Raw genomic sequence first — 20,586 nt, 5'->3', positions numbered from 1 at the left:
CTTCCTTGTCGACTGCTGTTATGAGATAGAACAAAAGAAGGAGCCTTATCTATAAGTGCTATAGCCATCTTGATTTGTTAACATTGGATTATTTGTGGGTTACAGCACTGCACCCAATGATGCATATCTTTCTGTTCAGGCCCATCTGCTCATCTTCTACTGAGCAGGCCAGTCCTTTCAGTTGTGTGGTATGGAAGATCACTGATGGTTTCTGTGTGTGGTTGATGTGTGTTGTGTTATGGGTTTGTTCCACACAGGGGAATTGGAAAGCAGGGATTTCAATGTCAAGGTAAGGATTATTGGATCATAAGTAATCATTAATCAATGTTTTGGGGGGATTACACATTTTACAAATGCATTTGTCAAAGGACGTTAACAGCAATTATAGGCCTTAACCCCTAAGAGCAAGCCAAGGCAATATTATCCTAGTGAAGAATCTAGATGACATTCAGCAGTTTGTTTTTTTATTTGACAAAGACTAGAACACACACATTTTCCACATTATTCTTATAATCAGATTAGGTTTTTATAAACAGGGATCAAATGGATTTGGATGTAATAATGTGTTGACTGGCTTTCTGCTCTGTGTTTTGTGGCAGTGTGCAGTTTCTCTGTCCACAAGCGATGTCACGAGTATGTAACGTTCACCTGTCCTGGAGCCCCCACCGCTCCTACAGAAGTGAGTATCTTCCCCCTTCTCCCACACTCACCCCTCCCTCTCTCCTTCCCTCCCTCCTTCCCTCCCTCACTCGCTCATCCATCCATCATTCCACACAGCCACACACACACACACACACACACACCTGTCCCTCTGTCTGTCATTCCTCCACTCCGCCTTTACTGTCATTCATCCTTATATAGATCTTTACATCTCTCCAACCATCCATCCCTCCACTCCACACTTCCCCTTTTCAGGCTACTCCCTCACTCCTCCCTTTCTGTCGCCAATCCATCCAGAAAGAAGAAGAGAAAGAGAGAGAATGACAGGGAGAAGATAAAACAAAGAGGATGGAGGAGGAGTGAGAGGGGGAGGGAGAGAGACAGGAAGACTGAGAGACACGAGCAGAGGTAGAGAGGGTGAACAGATTGCTCTCTCTCTCTGTCTCTCTTTGGGATTTCAAAGAGATTTGTCTTTTTTCAGACTTTTATCTGCCAGCTAAATAAACTGGATCAGAAATGAGGTCAAAGAGAGAGAGAGAGAGAGGAGGGAGTGTGTGTGTGTGGGGGGGGGGTGCGTGCGCATGCGAGTGTGTGTGCGAGGGAGAAAGATTGACAGGGCAGAATTGGGAGGAAGTGCTTGGCTCAGAAACTGCCTGATGGAGAGAGAGCGAGAGTTGGCAGAGAATGAAAGAGGCGGAGGGTGTTCTCAAAGTAAAGCTCAAAGGGTGTGAGATGGGATTTGGGGAGTAGAGAGGAAGAGGAAGACAGACAGTTAGAGAGGAGGGGGGATGTGGAGGGGGGAAGAAACTGATCAACTGAAAAGCAGATAGAGATGATTCAGCCTTCTCCACACACACCCTTCCCCAGGAATACATTTCATTAACATATCTAACTCTCTTCCCAGCAGAGAAATGTAATTGGTTGCCATGAATATACCACTCTCCATCTCTCCCTCGTTTCTCCTCGTTTCTCCCCGTTTATCACGACACGTAAACATGGGGATGTTCCTCTCTCAATGACTTACTGCCCCATGTCTGTCTGTCCCTTTGTATGTATATCTCTCTGTCTCTCTCTCTCTCTCTCTCTGTCTGTCTGTCTGTCTGTCTGTCTGTCTGTCTGTCTGTCTGTCTGTCTGTCTGTCTGTCTGTCTGTCTGTCTGTCTGTCTCTATCTCTGTCTGTCTCTATCTCTGTCTGTCTGTCCCTCTGTCTGTCTGTCTCTCTCTGTCTCTCTCTGTCCGTCTGTCCGTCCCTCCGTCCCTGTCTGTCTCTTTCTCTCTCTCAGGACTTGAAGAGTAAACACAGATTTAGACCTCAGACCTACACCTCTCCAACGTTCTGTGATCACTGTGGTTCTCTGCTCTATGGCCTTATCCAACAGGGCATGAAATGCTCCTGTAAGTAACCAGAAGTTCTGTTTTAAGTTTTATTAGCCGTATGTATGGTATACACATGGTATATACCATCAAACAGAATGCTTACTTGCAGGTTCCTTTACAATGCAACACCAATCAGAAATAAGAAAATATAAAAATATGAACATAAAGGAAATGGCTCAGTAGAATATAATATATTTTTGAGCATAAGTATAATACAGGAAGGCACAATTTATAGTCGTGTTGTGTTTTGGGGAACGGGAGATTGGGGGACAAGTGTTTAAATTGTGCATTATTTAGCAATCATAATAAGAGCAGCAGTTGTGATGTGTGTGTGTAGCATGAATGTACAATATATGTGTGTGTTTGTTTTCCTCCCACATGTGTTATTATCTCTATGTGTGTGTGTGTGTGCTTGTGTTGGTGCGTGCCTGCGTGCACACTTGTGTGTGTGTACGACAGGTTGTGAGATGAATGTCCACAAGCGTTGTGAGAGTCTGGTGCCCAGCCTGTGTGGTCAAGATCATACAGAAAAGAGAGGCAGGATCCACCTGACCGTCCGGGGAGAGAATGAGGACATCTTCATCACAGGTCAGTACTAAGAGTCTAGAAGAGTTGTCCCTAACCATTGATAGAGACAGGGTTTCATACGGACCCAGTGTAGCTCAGTTGGTAGAGCATGGCGCTTGCAACGCCAGGGTTGTGGGTTCGTTTCCCACGGGGGGCCAGTATGAAAATGTATGCACTCACTAACTGTAAGTCGCTCTGGATAAGAGCGTCTGCTAAATGACTAAAATGTAAAATGTTTACATGCCTCTGTCACCCTACCATTAGCACTGTCCGGTACTGACCACTAGGGGGAGTTGGTGAGCTGCATACAGGCACACACTCCCACAAGTAATGCTCTCTATGGTGCAGCTACAGATGCCATATCTTAATTTGATCATCCTGTTGTTGCAGGAATTTTCATGCACAGCAGGAAATGCAAACTTGTAGTGTTTCCAAGGTTTAAAAAGGCTTCTAAAGTTTGTAATTTCCACTTTAAAATGTCAGACTTGATTTGCCCTAATACAATTTGAATCATCCCCTACAACAAAATGTACATTGATTATAATCCACATATTAATTCACATTTCCTGTTGCTGCAGGATTATTTTCCTGCTGTGAGAAAATTAAGATAAGGCATCTGTATGGCCATCTATGCTATCCATTGTCTGACTCTCTCTCTCTTTCTCTCTCTCTCTTCACAATTCAGAATTTAATAAAAAGTAAGAAAATATTTGCAAAAAGAAAATAGTCCAGGTAGCCATTTGATTAACTGTTTAGCAGTCTAATGGCTAGGGGGTAGAAGCTGTTAAGGAGCCTTTTGGACCTAGACTTGGCGCTCTGGTACCGCTTGCCGTGAGGTAGCAGAGAGAACAGTCTATGACTAGGGTGGCTCGAGCAATGTCAGAGTCCGGAATTCTCTCTCTCTCTCTCTCTCTCTCTCTCTCTCTCTCTCTCTCTCTCTCTCTCTCTCTCTCTCTCTATCTCTCTCTTTCTCTCTTTGTCTCTCTCTCTCTCTCTCTCTCTCTCTCTCTCTCTCTCTCTCTCTCTCACCCCCCTCCCTCCCTCTCTCCCTCCATCCCCCTCTCACCCCCTCCCTCCCTCTCTCCCTCCATCCCCCTCTCTCCCCCTCAGTGCGGGAGGCTCGTAACCTGATCCCCATGGACCCCAACGGTCTGTCTGACCCTTACGTGAAGCTCAAGCTCATCCCTGACCCCAAGAGCCAGAGCAAACAGAAGACCAAGACTATCCGCTCCACACTCAACCCTGTCTGGAACGAGAGCTTCACCTTGTGAGTGTGTGTCTACGATGTGTGTGTGTGACCATGTGTGTGTGTGTACCAGTAGTTCTGGGAACTATGCACAGCGAACTAGATTTGTGTTTGCCGCAGGAGCTTTAGCTCAGTGGGCTAACGTGGTCTTGAGGCATACAGATGACTGGAGGTTGGATACCTGGTCGGTAACCTCTTTCTCTCCCATCTCTCGCCCCAGCTCGGTGCGCGGGCGGCAGTGGGATCGTCGTCTGTCGGTGGAGGTGTGGGATTGGGACCGTACGTCTCGGAATGACTTCATGGGATCGCTGTCGTTCGGAGTGAGCGAGATATTCCGTCACTCAGTCAGCGGCTGGTTCAAACTGCTGGACCAGGATGAGGGAGAGTACTACAACATGCCTGTCCCTGACGAAAATGTAAGACATACACTCAGGCAGGGGATTATGGGTAGTGTAGTTAGAGTTATAGAATACATATATATATATATAAAGTATTTAGTCAGCCACCAATTGTGCAAGTTCTCCCACTTAAAAAGATGAGAGAGGCCTGTAATTTTCATCATAGGTACACGTCAACTATGACAGACAAAATGAGAAAAAAAAATCCAGAAAATCACATGTAGGATTTTCTATGAATTTATTTGCAAATTATGGTGGAAAATAAGTATTTGGTCAATAACAAAAGTTTCTCAATACTTTGTGATATACCCTTGGTTGGCAATGACACAGGTCAAACGTTTTCTGTAAGTCTTCACAAGGTTTTCACACACTGTTGCTGGTATTTTGGCCCATTCCTCCATGCAGATCTCCTCTAGAGCAGTGATGTTTTGGGGCTGTCGCTGGGCAACACGGACTTTCAACTCCCTCCAACGATTTTCTATGGGGTTGAGATCTGGAGACTGGCTAGGCCACTCCAGGACCTTGAAATGCTTCTTACGAAGTCACTCCTTCGTTGCCCGGGCGGTGTGTTTGGGATCATTGTCATGCTGAAAGACCCAGCCACGTTTCATCTTCAATGCCCTTGCTGATGGAAGGAGGTTTTCACTCAAAATCTCACGATACATGGCCCCATTCATTCTTTCCTTTACACGGATCAGTCGTCCTGGTCCCTTTGCAGAAAAACAGCCCCAAAGCATGATGTTTCCACCCCCATGCTTCACAGTAGGTATGGTGTTGTTTGGATGCAACTCAGCATTCTTTGTCCTCCAAACACGACGAGTTGAGTTTTTACCAAAAAGTTCTATTTTGGTTTCATCTGACCATATGACATTCTCCCAATCCTCTTCTGGATCATCCAAATGCACTCTAGCAAACTTCAGACGGGCCTGGACATGTACTGGCTTAAGCAGGGGGACACGTCTGGCACTGCAGGATTTGAGTCCCTGGCGGCGTAGTGTGTTACTGATGGTAGGCTTTGTTACTTTGGTCCCAGCTCTCTGCAGGTCATTCACTAGGTCCCCCCCGTGTGGTTCTGGGATTTTTGCTCACCGTTCTTGTGATCATTTTGACCCCACGGGGTGAGATCTTGCGTGGAGCCCCAGATCGAGGGAGATTATCAGTGGTCTTGTATGTCTTCCATTTCCTAATAATTGCTCCCACAGTTGATTTCTTCAAACCAAGCTGCTTACCTATTGCAGATTCAGTCTTCCCAGCCTGGTGCAGGTCTACAATTGTGTTTCTGGTGTCCTTTGAGAGCTCTTTGGTCTTGGCCATAGTGGAGTTTGGAGTGTGACTGTTTGAGGTTGTGGACAGGTGTCTTTTATACTGATAACAAGTTCAAACAGGTGCCATTAATACAGGTAACGAGTGGAGGACAGAGGAGCCTCTGAAAGAAGAAGTTACAGGTCTGTGAGAGCCAGAAATGTTGCTTGTTTGTAGGTGACCAAATGCTTATTTTCCACCATAATTTGCAAATAAATTCATAAAAAATCCTACAATGTGATTTTCTGGATTTTTTTTCTAAATTTGTCTGTCATAGTTGACGTGTACCTATGATGAAAATTACAGGCCTCTCTCATCTTTTTAAGTGGGATAACTTGCACAATTGGTGGCTGACTAAATACTTTTTTTCCCCACTGTAGGTACAGTGCAGGTTTGTGTGTGACAGTCTTGTTATAACTAAGCCCCCCCTCTTCAATAGGAGCCTAGTGGTCTAGATGCTATCCCCTCCTCCCTTCTCCCCCCCTCCCTGAGGCCTACCCCTGTCCCCGTGTCTGTCCCTGTCCCCGTGTCTGTCCTGTCCCCCTCAGCCCCGTCAGTCCCCTGTCTGGCCACCCTACCTGCAGGACCAGTCAAGCCCAGGGTTTGCCTCCAGGACTTCAACTTCCTCATGGTGCTGGGAAAAGGCAGCTTCGGAAAGGTACTGGAACACACATGCAACACACTGTAATAAACGTAACACACCTGTCTGTAGACACACTGTAATAAACGTAACACACCTGTCTGTAGACACACTGTAATAAACGTAACACACCTGCCTGTAGACATGATGCAACACAATCAAAAGTACAGGTATGGCAGATAGTGTTACCTGCAATGTCACTGCCCAGTATTGCCCCTTGGGTCTAATTGAGTTGAAGTTGAAACGCCATTACTATCATGACAGCCATTCTATTAGATACTGTATTGAACATAAACCATGACGATTACACACACACATTATTAGCATCATTAACATTGTACTAGCCGTCCTTCAGATAAGACTCTCAGTGGTCACCCAACTCTTGTTGTTAACCCCAGTGCCCTGGCTAAACTCCCAACCTGGCACCTCACAATATCATGGCCACCTAATCATCCCCTGCTGCCAGTTGGCTCTTCAACCCCTCTCCCCTGGGTCGTTGGTCCTGGTATTGAATACAAGATTGTTCGGTAGGCTACTTTACAAACATACACACACACTTACACACACACACAGACAGACACTCCAGTCCATAATGTACTATTTTAAGGGACATTTGGAACTCCATTTCATGTGAAATCCTTTTGTTCTGTTCATAACTGGCAGATAGTCTACAGAGGAATACACGCTTACGTAAGAGAAAGAGATACGACCCAAGAAAGGAGAGACAGACCCCTGGGCCGCAGACAGAGAGAGAGAGAGAGAGAGAGAGAGAGAGGGGGAAAGTGAGAGAGAGGAGAGGGATTACTGTACTGCAGCTAGAGACTAGTGATAAAGGAATAGAGGGAAAGAGATCAAACATAAAGGAGAGAGAGAGAGAGAGAGAGAGAGAGAGAGAGAGAGAGAGAGAGAGAGAGAGAGAGAGAGGAGGGAGAGAGAGAGAGAGAGAGAGAGAGAGGAGAGAGAGAGAGAGAGAGAGAGAGAGAGAGGGGAGAGTGAGTGAGAGCGAGAGAGAGAGAGGGGGAGAAAGGTGGGGGGGGTTTGAGAGAGAGAGGGGGAGAGTGCAACTGCTTTTGTAGCACTGTAATACCTTGAACGATTATAAAGCCTATATGAATTAGAATTTCAGAGACAGGGTATTAAGTCTTTGACAGTGAGATGGAGAGAGAGAAGGAGATTGACTAAAATCTTTTTAAAGAAAAAACACAACAAGAGTGTGATTTCATGGAATGAAGGACAGATATTGTGGATGTAACATTTGAAAATACTGTAATATGGTTTTGTGATAAAATATGTTCTTGTGCATAGTTTCTCTGGTCACTTTCGGTGGATGATCTGAACTGTGTGTGCACAGATGTGTGTCTAAAGCGTTGGATTTGCTTGGCTATGGAACAATGTTTTCACACAAAGCTAGACTGTCTTTCTGTGTGTCAGTCTGTCTTTCTGATTGTCAGTTGGTCAAAAGCACCCCTTACCCTAACTCCAGCTTCCTTCCTTCCCCTCCCTCCTCCCTCCCTCCCTCCCTCCCTCCCTCCCCCTCCACCCCTCTCCCCCAGGTGCTGCTGGCTGAGGAGAGAGGGAGTGAGCGGCTGTTTGCGGTGAAGGTGTTGAAGAAGGATGTGCTGTTTCAGGATGAGGACACAGAGAGTGCCATGGTGGAGAGGAGGGTTCTGGGACTGGCCAACCGCCCCCACTTCCTCACAGCACTCTACTCAGCCTTCCAGACAGAGGTGTGTGTGTGTGTGTGATGGAGCAACGTGTTACCACAATTCCATCCTGGCAGTTTGCAACAAAGTTGTTTAACTACATTCACTACATGTAACCATATTGTACACGCATATAATTATGTCTGTCAATCAATCATGTAGAATAAGCACTGTTCAGTCAATGAACAACCATCAAAATGTCAGTGCTTTAAACTATCAGGTCCTAAGTTTAAGACATTTAGGTAATTCACCTTTTAATGATATTGGTCTTAGTTGACCCAGATCTGTGTTTAAATGAATGAATTAATTAATTAGCTTGCTTCCCTTAACGAGGTCATTAGTCCTAGAGGAGGGGTTATTTGAGAACAGATTGCTTTTTAATTTTGACTGGAGGGGAATTACATAATGTGTGTGTGTGTATGGGTGTGTACGCGTTTGTGTGCGCGCCTATCCGTGAGTGTGAGCATGCGCATGTGTTTGTTTTTGCATTGTCTATAGTGGCCATGTGTGTGCAATGTCCATATGAGGCTAATTTTGTGTGTGTGTGTTTGTGTGTCTGTGTGTGTCTGTCTGTGTGTGTGTGTTGAAATCATTAGGAGAGGGCCAGGGCATTGGTATTAGTGTTCATGTGTGTGTGGTCTTATCTGTTTGCTCCCTCAGGTCAAACAATAGTTAGGTGGAGTATTTGACTAAAAGGTCCATTCATTTGCCAATCAAGAACCAATTTGTGTGTGTGTGTATATGTGTGTGTTTTCGTTTCCCTGGTAACAGCATCATTATTTTCCATCACACAGGACCGTCTGTACTATGTGATGGAGTATGTCAACGGAGGAGACCTCATGTTTCACATCCAGATGGTTGGCAAGTTCAAAGAGCCTCACGCAGCGTATGTATACAACATACAACTTACTCCCCTATCTCTCCATCCATCATTCCATCTGCTTTTATTAGTCAACAACCAAGAGCAGATTGTCATACATATCACAGCCACCTCCACCATCCATCCCCTCCCTGCTCGCCTCCCCCCTCTCTGCCAGGGGCTACCCCATGATCAACAAGCTATGATCAGTCATCAACAGCTAACTCTATCTCTACCTAGCGCTCTACCGTGCCCCGCTGTGTCTCTCTGTGTCTCTCTCTCTCTCAATTACATTATCTCTCTCTCTCTCTCTCTCTCTCTCTCTCGCTCTCTCTCTCTCTCTCTCTCTCTCTCTCTCTCTCTCTCTCTCTCTCTCTCAGGTTCTATGCAGCAGAGATAGCCATAGGCCTCTTCTTCCTCCATACTAAAGGAATCATCTACAGGTATTAAGTTTAACAACATAACTCTGACCTGATCAGTGTCTGGCAGCAACTTTATATTAGTGTGTTTCTCAATGCTGCACCTACTGTGGCCTGATCAAGACCATACAATATGTGTTCATTCTCTCTCTCTCTCTCTCTCTCTCTCTCTCTCTCTCTCTCTCTCTCTCTCTCTCTCTCTCTCTCTCTCTCTCTCTCTCTCTCTCTCTCTCTATCTCTCTATGTCTCTATCTCTCTCTCTCTCTCTCTCTCTCTCTCTCTCTCTCTCTCAGGGATCTGAAGCTGGATAATGTGTTGCTTGACAGTGAGGGTCATATAAAGATAGCTGATTTTGGGATGTGCAGGGAGGGCATGTTTGAAGGTGACACTACACGTACCTTCTGTGGGACCCCAGACTACATCGCACCAGAGGTAGTCCCTTCATCACCCCTCTTACTCCCCCCCTCACTCCCTCTCATGCCCGCCCTGCACGGTACTTACCTCCCCCCACCTCTCACCTCTCATCCCTCCTTTCTCTTACACCTCCTCTGTTTCTTTCGGTTTGTTTGGTCCCATTGTTTTCCAGAGCTGTGGCATGAGACTGTCTCTTCTACTGGTCTCTTCACTTCATTTCTCCTTACTGACCTTGTCAGCATTAACTTCTCATGATTCAATTAGTGTGTGTGTGTGTGTGTGTGCATGTGTGTAAGTGTGCGTGTATGCATGCGCATGTGTGCTTGCATGTGTGAAAAGCCAAATGTCATGTGTGTGAGGACAGTGTGATTGGTGTGTGCATCATTGATTGGTGTGTGCGTCATTGTGATATCATTAATCTCCTAGTTAAACCCTAGGGGATTGATTATCTAATGTAAAATCTCTATTGATTTTCCTGCATCTGTCATTGTGGTCAGAGATACAATATATTTCCCCAGAGCCATGCAGGGAATCATTGTCTATCCCACGTGTTGTCCTCCATCATTTATACACTATATACACACACCTCTCTCCCTCTCCCTCCCTCCTTCTGTCTGTCTGTCTGTCTGTCTGTCTGTCTGTCTGTCTGTCTGTCTGTCTGTCTGTCTGTCTGTCTGTCTGTCTGTCTGTCTGTCTGTCTGTCTGTCTGTCTCTCTCTCTCTGTCTCTCTGTCTCTCTCTCTCTCTCTCTCTCTCTCTCTCTCTCTCTCTCTCTCTCTCTCTCTCTCTCTCTCTCTCTCTCTCTCTCTCTCTCTCTCTCTCTCTCTCTCTCTCTCTCTCTCTCTCTCTTCCTCACACACACATACTGTACGTAAACATGTACACCCTTTCCTGACCCTGTCTCTAATGCTTCTCTTCCTCCTCTCCTCCCTGTCTGTCAGATTGTAGCCTACCAGCCCTATGGTAAGGCAGTTGACTGGTGGTCGTATGGGGTGTTGCTCTATGAGATGTTGGCTGGACAGGTACAACTTTACTTCTCCATACTATCACTGAATTGGCACCAATGGCTTCAAGACAATAGAAACAACTATGTCCTTCTCTCTCTCTCTCTCTCTCTCTCTCTCTCTCTCTCTCTCTCCCCCACCTCGCTCTCACCTCCCACCCTCTTTCCCCCTCCACACTCTCTCACCCCCTCCCTCTCTCTCTGTCTTGTACCTCTCCCCTCCCCTCCCTCTCTCCCTCACCATTCCCCCCTCCCTCTTTCCCCCTCCACACTCTCTCACCCCCTCCCTCTCTCTCTGTCTTTCCTCTCTCCCTCAACTTTCTCTTTAATTCTCTGTCATCCCCTCCCAGCCTCCCTTTGATGGTGTTGATGAGGAGGAGTTGTTTCAGTCCATCATGGAGCAGAGTGTCTCCTATCCCAAGAGTCTGTCCCGTGAGGCTGTCGCCATCTGCAAGGGGGTAACCTACATCCTATTCAATTCACTACAACTTTATTAGTCCCTTCAGGGACAATCAGGAAGGCATATCTCACCATGTCATTCCTAAGTCAACATAGTGTAACGTACAGCATACTACCCTTGCAACTCTGCAAGAGGATATATCAAGCCAACGCTCCATCTCTCTATTGCTGTCTCCCTCTTTTCTATCTCTCTTTCCTTTTTCTCCTTTTTCACACTCTCCTCCGTCTCCAGCTCCTGACCAAGCACCCAGCGAAGCGTCTGGGCGGAGGGGAGGAGGCGGAGAAAGAGATACGGGAGCATCCCTTCTTCCGTTGGATGGACTGGGACCGTCTGGAGAGAATGGAGATACAGCCTCCCTTCAAACCCAGAACTGTTAGTCTCTATCTCTACCTCTTCCTTTTATTATCTCTCTCTTTACCTCTTTCTCTGTCTGTCTCTCTCTCTTTCTATCTCTCTCTATACCTCTTTCTCTGTCTCCCTCGCTCGCTCTCTCTCTCTCTCCCTCGCTCGCTCTCTCTCTCTCTCTCTCTCTCTCAATATTCCCCTTTCTTGAGCCTCTCTTCAAACCCTCTTCAAACCTAGAACTGTCAGTAAATCCCGCAGGAGTTATCTATCTCTGTCTTCCTCTCCACCTCTCTATATCGTCCTCCTCTCTTCATAATGACTCCTTACAACTCTCAGGGGGTTCAATATTTCAACCCTCTCTCCATCTGTCTTTTTTGTTCAACTTTCTCTATAGTTTCTCTTTCTATCCCTCTTGATCCCACTCCCTTATCACTATATACTGTATACAGTATACAGTATACAGTATACAGTATATATATATATATATATATATATATATATATATATATATATATATATACAGTGGGGAGAACAAGTATTTGATACACTGCCGATTTAGCAGGTTTTCCTACTTACAAAGCATGTAGAGGTCTGTAATTTTTATCATAGGTACACTTCAAATGTGAGAGACGGAATCTAAAACAAAAATCCAGAAAATCACATTGTATGATTTTTAAGTAATACATTTGCATTTTTTTGCATGACATAAGTATTTGATACATCAGAAAAGCAGAACTTAATATTTGGTACAGAAACCTTTGTTTGCAATTACAGAGATCATACGTTTCCTGTAGGTCTTGACCAGGTTTGCACACACTGCAGCAGGGATTTTGGCCCACTCCTCCATACAGACCTTCTCCAGATCCTTCAGGTTTTGGGGCTGTCGCTAGGCAAACGGACTTTCAGCTCCCTCCAAAGATTTTCTATTGGGTTCAGGTCTGGAGACTGGCTAGGCCACTCCAGGACCTTGAGATGCTTCTTACGGAGCCACTCCTTAGTTGCCCTGGCTGTGTGTTTCGGGTCGTTGTCATGCTGGAAGACCCAGCCACGACCCATCTTCAATGCTCTTACTGAGGGAAGGAGGTTGTTGGCCAAGATCTCGCGATACATGGCCCCATCCATCCTCCCCTCAATACGGTGCAGTCGTCCTGTCCCCTTTGCAGAAAAGCATCCCCAAAGAATGATGTTTCCACCTCCATGCTTCACAGTTGGGATGGTGTTCTTGGGGTTGTACTCATCCTTCTTCTTCCTCCAAACACGGCGAGTGGAGTTTAGACCAAAAAGCTCTATTTTTGTCTCATCAGACCACATGACCTTCTCCCATTCCTCCTCTGGATCATCCAGATGGTCATTGGCAAACTTCAGACGGGCCTGGACATGCGCTGGCTTGAGCAGGGGGACCTTGCGTGCGCTGCAGGATTTTAATCCATGACGGCGTAGTGTGTTACTAATGGTTTTCTTTGAGACTGTGGTCCCAGCTCTCTTCAGGTCATTGACCAGGTCCTGCCGTGTAGTTCTGGGCTGATCCCTCACCTTCCTCATGATCATTGATGCCCCACAAGGTGAGATCTTACATGGAGCCCCAGACCGAGGGTGATTGACTGTCATCTTGAACTTCTTCCATTTTCTAATAATTGCGCCAACAGTTGTTGCCTTCTCACCAAGCTGCTTGCCTATTGTCCTGTAGCCCATCCCAGCCTTGTGCAGGTCTACAATTTTATCCCTGATGTCCTTACACAGCTCTCTGGTCTTGGCCATTGTGGAGAGGTTGGAGTCTGTTTGATTGAGTGTGTGGACAGGTGTCTTTTATACAGGTAACGAGTTCAAACAGGTGCAGTTAATACAGGTAATGAGTGGAGAACAGGAGGGCTTCTTAAAGAAAAACTAACAGGTCTGTGAGAGCCGGAATTCTTACTGGTTGGTAGGTGATCAAATACTTATGTCATGCAATAAAATGCAAATTAATTACTTAAAAATTATACAATGTGATTTTCTGGATTTTTGTTTTAGATTCCATCTCTCACAGTTGAAGTGTACCTATGATAAAAATGACAGACCTCTACATGCTTTGTAAGTAGGAAAACCTGCAAAATCGGCAGTGTATCAAATACTTGTTCTCCCCACTGTATATGTATATCATAATTTCTCCCTCATTCTCAGAGATAGACCTTGAGCATTCTGGAACCTACAGGGGTGTCATAACAGTCATGACCCTTCTGCCCCGGGGTCCCGTCCCCTTGTCTCGTATGCAAATCTATGCCATCATTAGCCTGTCACGTGTCAGTCTGTGGCCATGCCAGCCAATGGCTGAGTGGGCAGTGAGGTGTCAGAATATGCTCTGGGGTCAGAGGCCAGGCCATTAGCCAAATTAGATTGATATCAACCAGCAGAACAGCTGTCACACGCTGAGGGGAACACGGACCATACGTGACATGTTTTACTGTACACCTGAGGGAGGGAGAGAGAGAGAGAGAGAGAGAGAGAGAGAGAGAGAGAGAGAGAGAGAGAGAGAGAGAGAGAGAGAGAGAGAGAGAGAGAGAGAGAGAGAGAGAGAGAGAGAGAGAGAGAGAGAGAGAGAGAGAGAGAGAGAGAGAGAGAGAGACAGAGAGACAGAGAGACAGAGAGACAGAGAGACAGAGAGACAGAGAGACAGAGAGACAGACAGACAGACAGACAGACAGACAGACAGACAGACAGACAGACAGACAGACAGACAGACAGACAGAGAATTAATGTGTGGATGTGCGTGCCCGTGTTTTTATTTTATTTAACCTTTATTTAACCAGGTAAGCCAGTTGAGAACAAGTTCTCATTTACAACTGCGACCTGGCCAAGATAAAGCAAAGCAGTGCGATAAAAACAACAATAACACAGAGTTACATATAGAATAAACAAAAACGTAAAGTCAATAACACAATAGAAAATAGAAAATATATATACAGTGTGTGCAAATGTAGTAAGTTATGGAGGTAAGGCAATAAATAGGCCATAGTGCAAAATAATTACAATTTAGTATTAACACTGGAGTGATAGATATGCAGAAGATCATGTGCAAATAGAGATTATGGGGTGCAAATGAGCAAAATAAATAACAATGTAAATAACAATATGGGGATGAGGTAGTTGGGTGGGCTAATTACAGATGGGCTGTGTACATGTACAGTTATCGGTAAGCTGCTCTGACAACTGATGCTTAAAGTTAATGAGGGAGATAAGTGTCTCCAGCTTCAGAGATTTTTGTAGTTCGTTCCAGTCATTTGCAGCAGAGAACTGGAAGGAATGGCAGCCAAAGGAGGTGTTGGCTTTGGGGATGACCAGAGAGATATACCTGCTGGAGCGCATACTACGGGTGGGTGTTGCTATGGTGACCAATGAGCTAAGATAAGGCGGGGATTTGCCTAGAAGTGATTTATAGATGACCTGGAGCCAGTGGGTTTGGCGACGAATATGTAGTGAGGGCCAGCCAACGAGAGCGTACAGGTCACAATGGTGGGTAGTATATGGGGCTTTGGTGACAAAACGGATGGCACTGTGATAGACTACATCAATTCGCCGAAGTCAAGGATCGGTAGGATAGTCAGTTTGTAGTATGGCATTGAAGCTCGTTTGGAGGTTTGTTAACACAGTGTCCAATGAAGGGCCAGATGTATACAAAATGGTGTCATCTGCGTAGAGGTGGATCTGAGAGTCACCAGCAGCAAGAGCGACATCATTGATATACACAGAGAATCGGCCCGAGAATTGAACCCTGTGGCACCCCCATAGAGACTGCCAGAGGTCCAGAAAACAGGCCCTCCGATTTGAAACATTGAACTCTATCTGAAAAGTAGTTGGTGAACCAGACGAGGCAGTCAGTTGAGAAACCAAGGCTATTTAGTCTGCCAATAAGAATGCGGTGATTGACAGAGTCAAAAGCCTTGGCCAGGTCGATGAAGATGGCTGCACAGTACTGTCTTTTATCAATCGCGGTTATTATATTGTTTAGGACCTTGAGCGTGGCTGAGGTGCACCCATGACCAGCTTGGAAACCGGGGGGTAGCCAGGTGGAAAGCATGGCCAGCCGTGGCAAGATGCTTATTGAAATTCTCGATTATCGTAGATTTATCGGTGGTGACAGTGTTTCCTAGCCTCAGGGCAGTGGGTAGCTGGGAGGAGGTGCTTTTATTCTCCATAGACTTTACAGTGTCCCAAAACTTTTTGGAGTTCGTGCTACAGGATGCACATTTCTGTTTGAAAAAGCTAGCCTTTGCTTTCCTAACTGATTGTGTATATTGGTTCCTGACTTCCCTGAAAAGTTGCATATCATGGGGGCTGTTCAATGCTAATGCAGTACGCCACAGGATGTTTTTGTGCTTGTCAAGGGCAGTCAAGTCTGGGGTGAACCAGGGGCTATATCTGTTCATAGTTCTGAATTTTTTGAATGGGGCATGCTTATTTAAGATGGAGAGGAAAGCACTTTTGAAGAACATCCAGGCATCCTCTACTGACGGAATGAGGTCAATATCCATCCAGGATACCAGGGCCAGGTCAATTAGAAAGGCCTGCTTGCTGAAGTGTTTTAGGGAGCATTTGACAGTGATGTGGAGTGGTCGTTTGACCGCGGACCCATTACGGATGCAGACAATGAGGCAGTGATCGCTGAGATCCTAGTTGAAGACAGCGGAGGTGTATTTAGAGGGTAAATTAGTCAGGATGATATCTATGAGGGTGCCCATTTAGGGTTGTACCTGGTAGGTTCCTTGATAATTTGTGTGAGATTGAGGGCATCTAGTTTAGTTTGTAGGACGGCCGGGGTGTTAAGCATATCCCAGTTTAGGTCACCAAGCAGTACGAACTCTGAGGATAGATGGGGGGCAAGCAATTCACATATGGTGTCCAGGGCACAACTGGGGGCTGATTGGGGTCTGTAGCAAGTGGCAACAATGAGGAACGTATTTCTGGAAAGGTGGATTTTTAGAAGTAGAAGCTCAAACTGTTTGGGCACAGACCTGGATAGTATGATAGAGCTCTGCAGGCTATCTCTACAGTAGATTGCAACTCCGCCCCCTTTGGCAGTTCTATCTAGATGGAAAATGTTGTAGTTTGGGATGGACATTTCTGAATTTTTGGTGGCCTTCCTAAGCCAGGATTCAGACACTGCTAGAACATAAGGGTTGGCAGAGTGTGCTAACGCAGTGAATAACTCAAACTTGGGGAGGAGGCTTCTGATGTTAACATGCAAGAAACCAAGGCTTTTACGGTTACAGAAGTCAACAAATGATAGCGCCTGGGGAGTAGGAGTGATACTGGGGGCTACAGGGCCTGGGTTAACCTCTACGTCACCAGAGGAACAGAGGAGGAATATAATAAGTATACGGCTAAAGGCTTTAAGAACTGGTCTTCTAGTGCGTTGGGTACAGAGAATAAACGGGGCAGATTTCCAGGCGTTGTAGAATAGATGTGTGTGTAATACAGTGTGTGTGGAAGAAGGAGTTAGATTTTTCTCTCAGTCCTTTATTTAATGTGTATATATGTGTTCTATATGAAATAATCCCTCTCTCTTTCTCTCTCTCTCTCTCTCTCTCTTCTCTCTCTTTCTCTCTTTCTCTCTCTTTCTTTCTCTTTACCTTTCTCTCTCTCCCCCTCTCTTTCTCTCTCTCCCCCCTCTCTTTCTCTCTCTCTCTCGCTTTCTCTCTTTTTCTCTCTCTCTCTTTCTCTCTTTCTTTCTGTCTTTATCTCTCTCTCTCTTTCTCTCTCTCTCTCTCTCTCTCTCTCTCTCTCTCTCTCTCTCTCTCTCTCTCTCTCTCTCTCTCTCTCTCTCTCTCTCTCTCTCTCTCTCTCTCTCTCTCTCTCTCTCTCTCTCTCAGGGTGGGAAGAAAGGGGAGAACTTTGACAAGTTCTTCACGGCGGCTCCATCCGTGCTGACACCCTCTGACCCTGACGTTCTGGCGGCCATCGACCAGGAAGATTTCCAGGGCTTCTCCTTCATTAACCCTGAGCTCGCCCCCCCAACCCTCACTGCCATCTGAGGGGGGCAACTATGTCTCTCTCTACCGCCACTTTTTTGAAGGGCACAACTGTTTGTCTCACTCTACCCCCCTCTCTTTCTGAGAGGGCAAATCTCTATCTATTTATCCTCTTCTCTTGGTTTGAAGGGAGCAGCTCTGTCTCTCTGTCTGGGGGGGCAAACGCTCCCCCCACTCTCCCCTCCCCGCCTAACAGTCATTTTCAAGTTCAAAAAGAGAGAATAGCACACAATTTAAACACAAACAATCAGAATACACATCCTACAGATAACTCTCCCTCTCTGCTGTACTCTAGAGCCTTGGTTCGTGGCTTATTTTTCAGAGAAAAATCTGTGTAATACAGGGAACAATTGCCAGATTAGTGGTAAAAGTCAAATAACACATTTAGTTGATGCAATGCATACAAAACAACATTACTTTTATTTAAAGTTGATGCAGTTAATTGCAAACAGATACTGTAAGATGACACTGAATCTGACTCTTAAATCTATAGTGATTTTAAGATAAATGTATTTTATGACATGGTATCATGCTATTGTAGTATCAATATCAGATGTGTTACATAGAAATATATCTAGAGCTGTCTATATGCCAAATTTACAATCCATTACTTATTAAATGAATTACCTCTGATATTATGTATAGCAGTATGACTTGTGTTATGTAATGCCATATTGTGTTTTATTACATTGTTCTATTATATTATTACCAAAAATTGCTCCTTGTTTTGTGTTTCCAGTTTAACGTCAATCCATTGATCATATAATTGTGATATATAGCTAGAAACCTAGAAGACGGGTAAGAAATCAAATCAATCGTTATATATATTACTGCTTGAAGAAAAGTTGCTCCTAATCAGTGATCTAGGATCAGATTCCCCTACCTACCCCAATCCTAACTTTAACCATTAGACCCGGGGTGAATGGTAACCATTCATGAACATGAAACCAACTTTAACTAACTCTCCCATCTCCATCAGCAAATAAAATATTTCCCACCAGATATGATGACTACCAAGTCAACCATCTGATTCATGTTTCCATACTGTACAGCCATGCACTGTCAGCCTTACACATTGTCATCTGCCTCATTCTATTTCTATATCTGTTTGTATATTTCTTCAGTTTCTTGCTGATTTGACACTTTGACCTCGACCCAAACTGAATATGAAAGCGCTAACTCAGGTCCAACTGAGCTAACTGACCTGGGTTGGCACTACATCAGACATGTGACCTGAGGATATCTGAGATGAGGAGGAGGAGACCGTTTTAATATGTGATATGGTACTCAGTGGTCATTTTGGCTGAGGTTCACCAAACAGTGACAGAGTGACAGGGAGTAACAGGAAATAACTCAGAAGGTAACGTAATAAGGATTAATGGGGCACCGTGAGTTAGGAGTTAGGTAGCATGGTTAGGTCATTTTCAGCATAGTTGGGATTCAGTGAGCTGCAATGCTTTGTGTTAAGCCCCAACTAATGATAGGCTATCTGCTAGTATATAGCATTGTTATCTTATCTGAGATAGCATGTAATATTGTTACATCTTTTGTAGATTTACGTAAGTAGTTTAGTTAGATTTAAATTAGATTATATCAAGTCCTCATTCTTATTTGGCACATTCCCTGTACGGGTCTGTACTGTATTGTACTGTACTATACTATATTGTACTGTACTATACTGTACTATACTGTACTGTACAGTAATTTGCTGTGTAAGGACATTGATCCACCACTGATAAGGTTTAAATGTGGGGCGCAGTAGGACAGGTCAATACATGGAAACATAATCATGACATAATAATGTTCTGTCATTAAAATATACTTGACCTGGAGAGTGTTGCCAGGCAAAGTTCTGGACTGTTTTCTATTCAATCTGGGATCCCCATTCTTTTTTAACACTGATTGTTGAGTGTTACACTGGAATTAGTCTAAATTATTAGTTTGGAAAAAAACAATCTAATATTTGTATACTTAATGAAAACATAGTCATGAACTATTACAATCCTGGTGAAATTATACACAGAGTCAAACTAGGTTTCAAACATGGCCGTGAGCGACTGAATTTGTACCAGCTCAAATCCCATGTCTCTTTTCACTGCATAAACATCTATACTAAAAGCCTGTATAGCATGGATCATCAACTAGATTCAGCCATGGGCCAATTTATTCTGGAGTGGATGGTCAGGCGGCCAGAACATAATTACAAATCATTTGTAAACTGCAAATTGACTGCAAGAAGCCCAAACGGATATCATATTTGACTAAAACATTTTAATTTCAAACTTTGTTTGCATTTGTATACCATCACATACTGTATCTCTATAAGGGAATACTTTGGAACAGATTTCCTAAATTAAAATCACTTGGAGCTGATTTGCTGGTGTTTTTAGTCTTTTATGTCCACAATAAAATAATTAAAATACATTATTATCATTTTTTGGGGGGAGCTCAGAAGACTTAGAGGGCCAAATAAAATCCCCCGCGGGCCAAATTGGAACCACGGGCCGCCAGTTGGGAAACCCTGCTGAATACTGTACTGTACATGTAGTCTTGATTGGCCTAAGAACTGTTACTCTAGGCTACTGTAAATGGTCAACCAGGTTTGAGTGGTCATCATCACCCAAGGTCAGTTTGGGTTCAAGGTCAAATAGAAAGGGATTTGTGTAGATAGATAGATAGATAGATAGATAGATAGATAGATAGATAGATAGATAGATAGATAGACAGACAGACAGACAGACACAGACAGACAGACAGACAGACAGACAGACAGACAGACAGACAGACAGACAGACAGACAGACAGACAGACAGACAGACAGACAGACAGACAGACAGACAGACAGATATAGATACATTACTACTGTACTGCATCTATTAGTTGTAGATATTAAAATCATAGAAGATTTGAAGTTATGCATTCATCTGTTATCTCTATATTTATTAGTTGGGTTATTTCATGTTTTGTTTATTGGGAATACATACAAAATCATAATAAAATGAATTGGAAAGGCTGAAAAATACTTTTGAGTCTAATTTGTCGAAATGTTTGAATCATAAAAGTGTAAACATGTAGTGTGTAATTAACATACAGTGAGGGAAGAAAGTATTTGATCCCCTGCTGATTTTGTACGTTTGCCCACTGACAAAGACATGATCAGTCTATAATTTTAATGGTAGGTTTATTTGA

The 20,586-nt window shown here is 44.5% G+C and overlaps 1 protein-coding gene across 1 annotated transcript in view; it reads left to right on the top strand.

The window, feature by feature from the left end:
- Positions 1–20,129, top strand: part of LOC121556473 (protein kinase C alpha type-like) — a gene marked incomplete at its 5' end in the record, with an annotated part of 22,208 nt that extends 2,079 nt beyond the window's left edge. Inside the window, 15 exons of the mRNA XM_045213585.1 lie at positions 258–289; positions 600–679; positions 1,944–2,055; positions 2,497–2,625; positions 3,715–3,871; positions 4,071–4,266; positions 5,990–6,208; positions 7,744–7,917; positions 8,688–8,779; positions 9,133–9,195; positions 9,465–9,603; positions 10,526–10,606; positions 10,938–11,045; positions 11,279–11,419; positions 17,239–20,129. Coding sequence (XP_045069520.1) covers positions 258–289; positions 600–679; positions 1,944–2,055; positions 2,497–2,625; positions 3,715–3,871; positions 4,071–4,266; positions 5,990–6,208; positions 7,744–7,917; positions 8,688–8,779; positions 9,133–9,195; positions 9,465–9,603; positions 10,526–10,606; positions 10,938–11,045; positions 11,279–11,419; positions 17,239–17,400 — 1,885 coding nt within the window. The remainder of the gene's footprint in view (positions 1–257; positions 290–599; positions 680–1,943; positions 2,056–2,496; positions 2,626–3,714; positions 3,872–4,070; positions 4,267–5,989; positions 6,209–7,743; positions 7,918–8,687; positions 8,780–9,132; positions 9,196–9,464; positions 9,604–10,525; positions 10,607–10,937; positions 11,046–11,278; positions 11,420–17,238) is intronic.
- Positions 20,130–20,586: the final 457 nt, after the last annotated feature.

This window comes from Coregonus clupeaformis, unplaced genomic scaffold (genome assembly GCF_020615455.1).
Source record: "Coregonus clupeaformis isolate EN_2021a unplaced genomic scaffold, ASM2061545v1 scaf0125, whole genome shotgun sequence".
Classification (NCBI taxonomy): domain Eukaryota; kingdom Metazoa; phylum Chordata; class Actinopteri; order Salmoniformes; family Salmonidae; genus Coregonus; species Coregonus clupeaformis.
The sequence above is the reverse complement of the archived record's forward strand: the minus strand, read 5'-3'. Positions and strand labels throughout refer to the sequence as shown.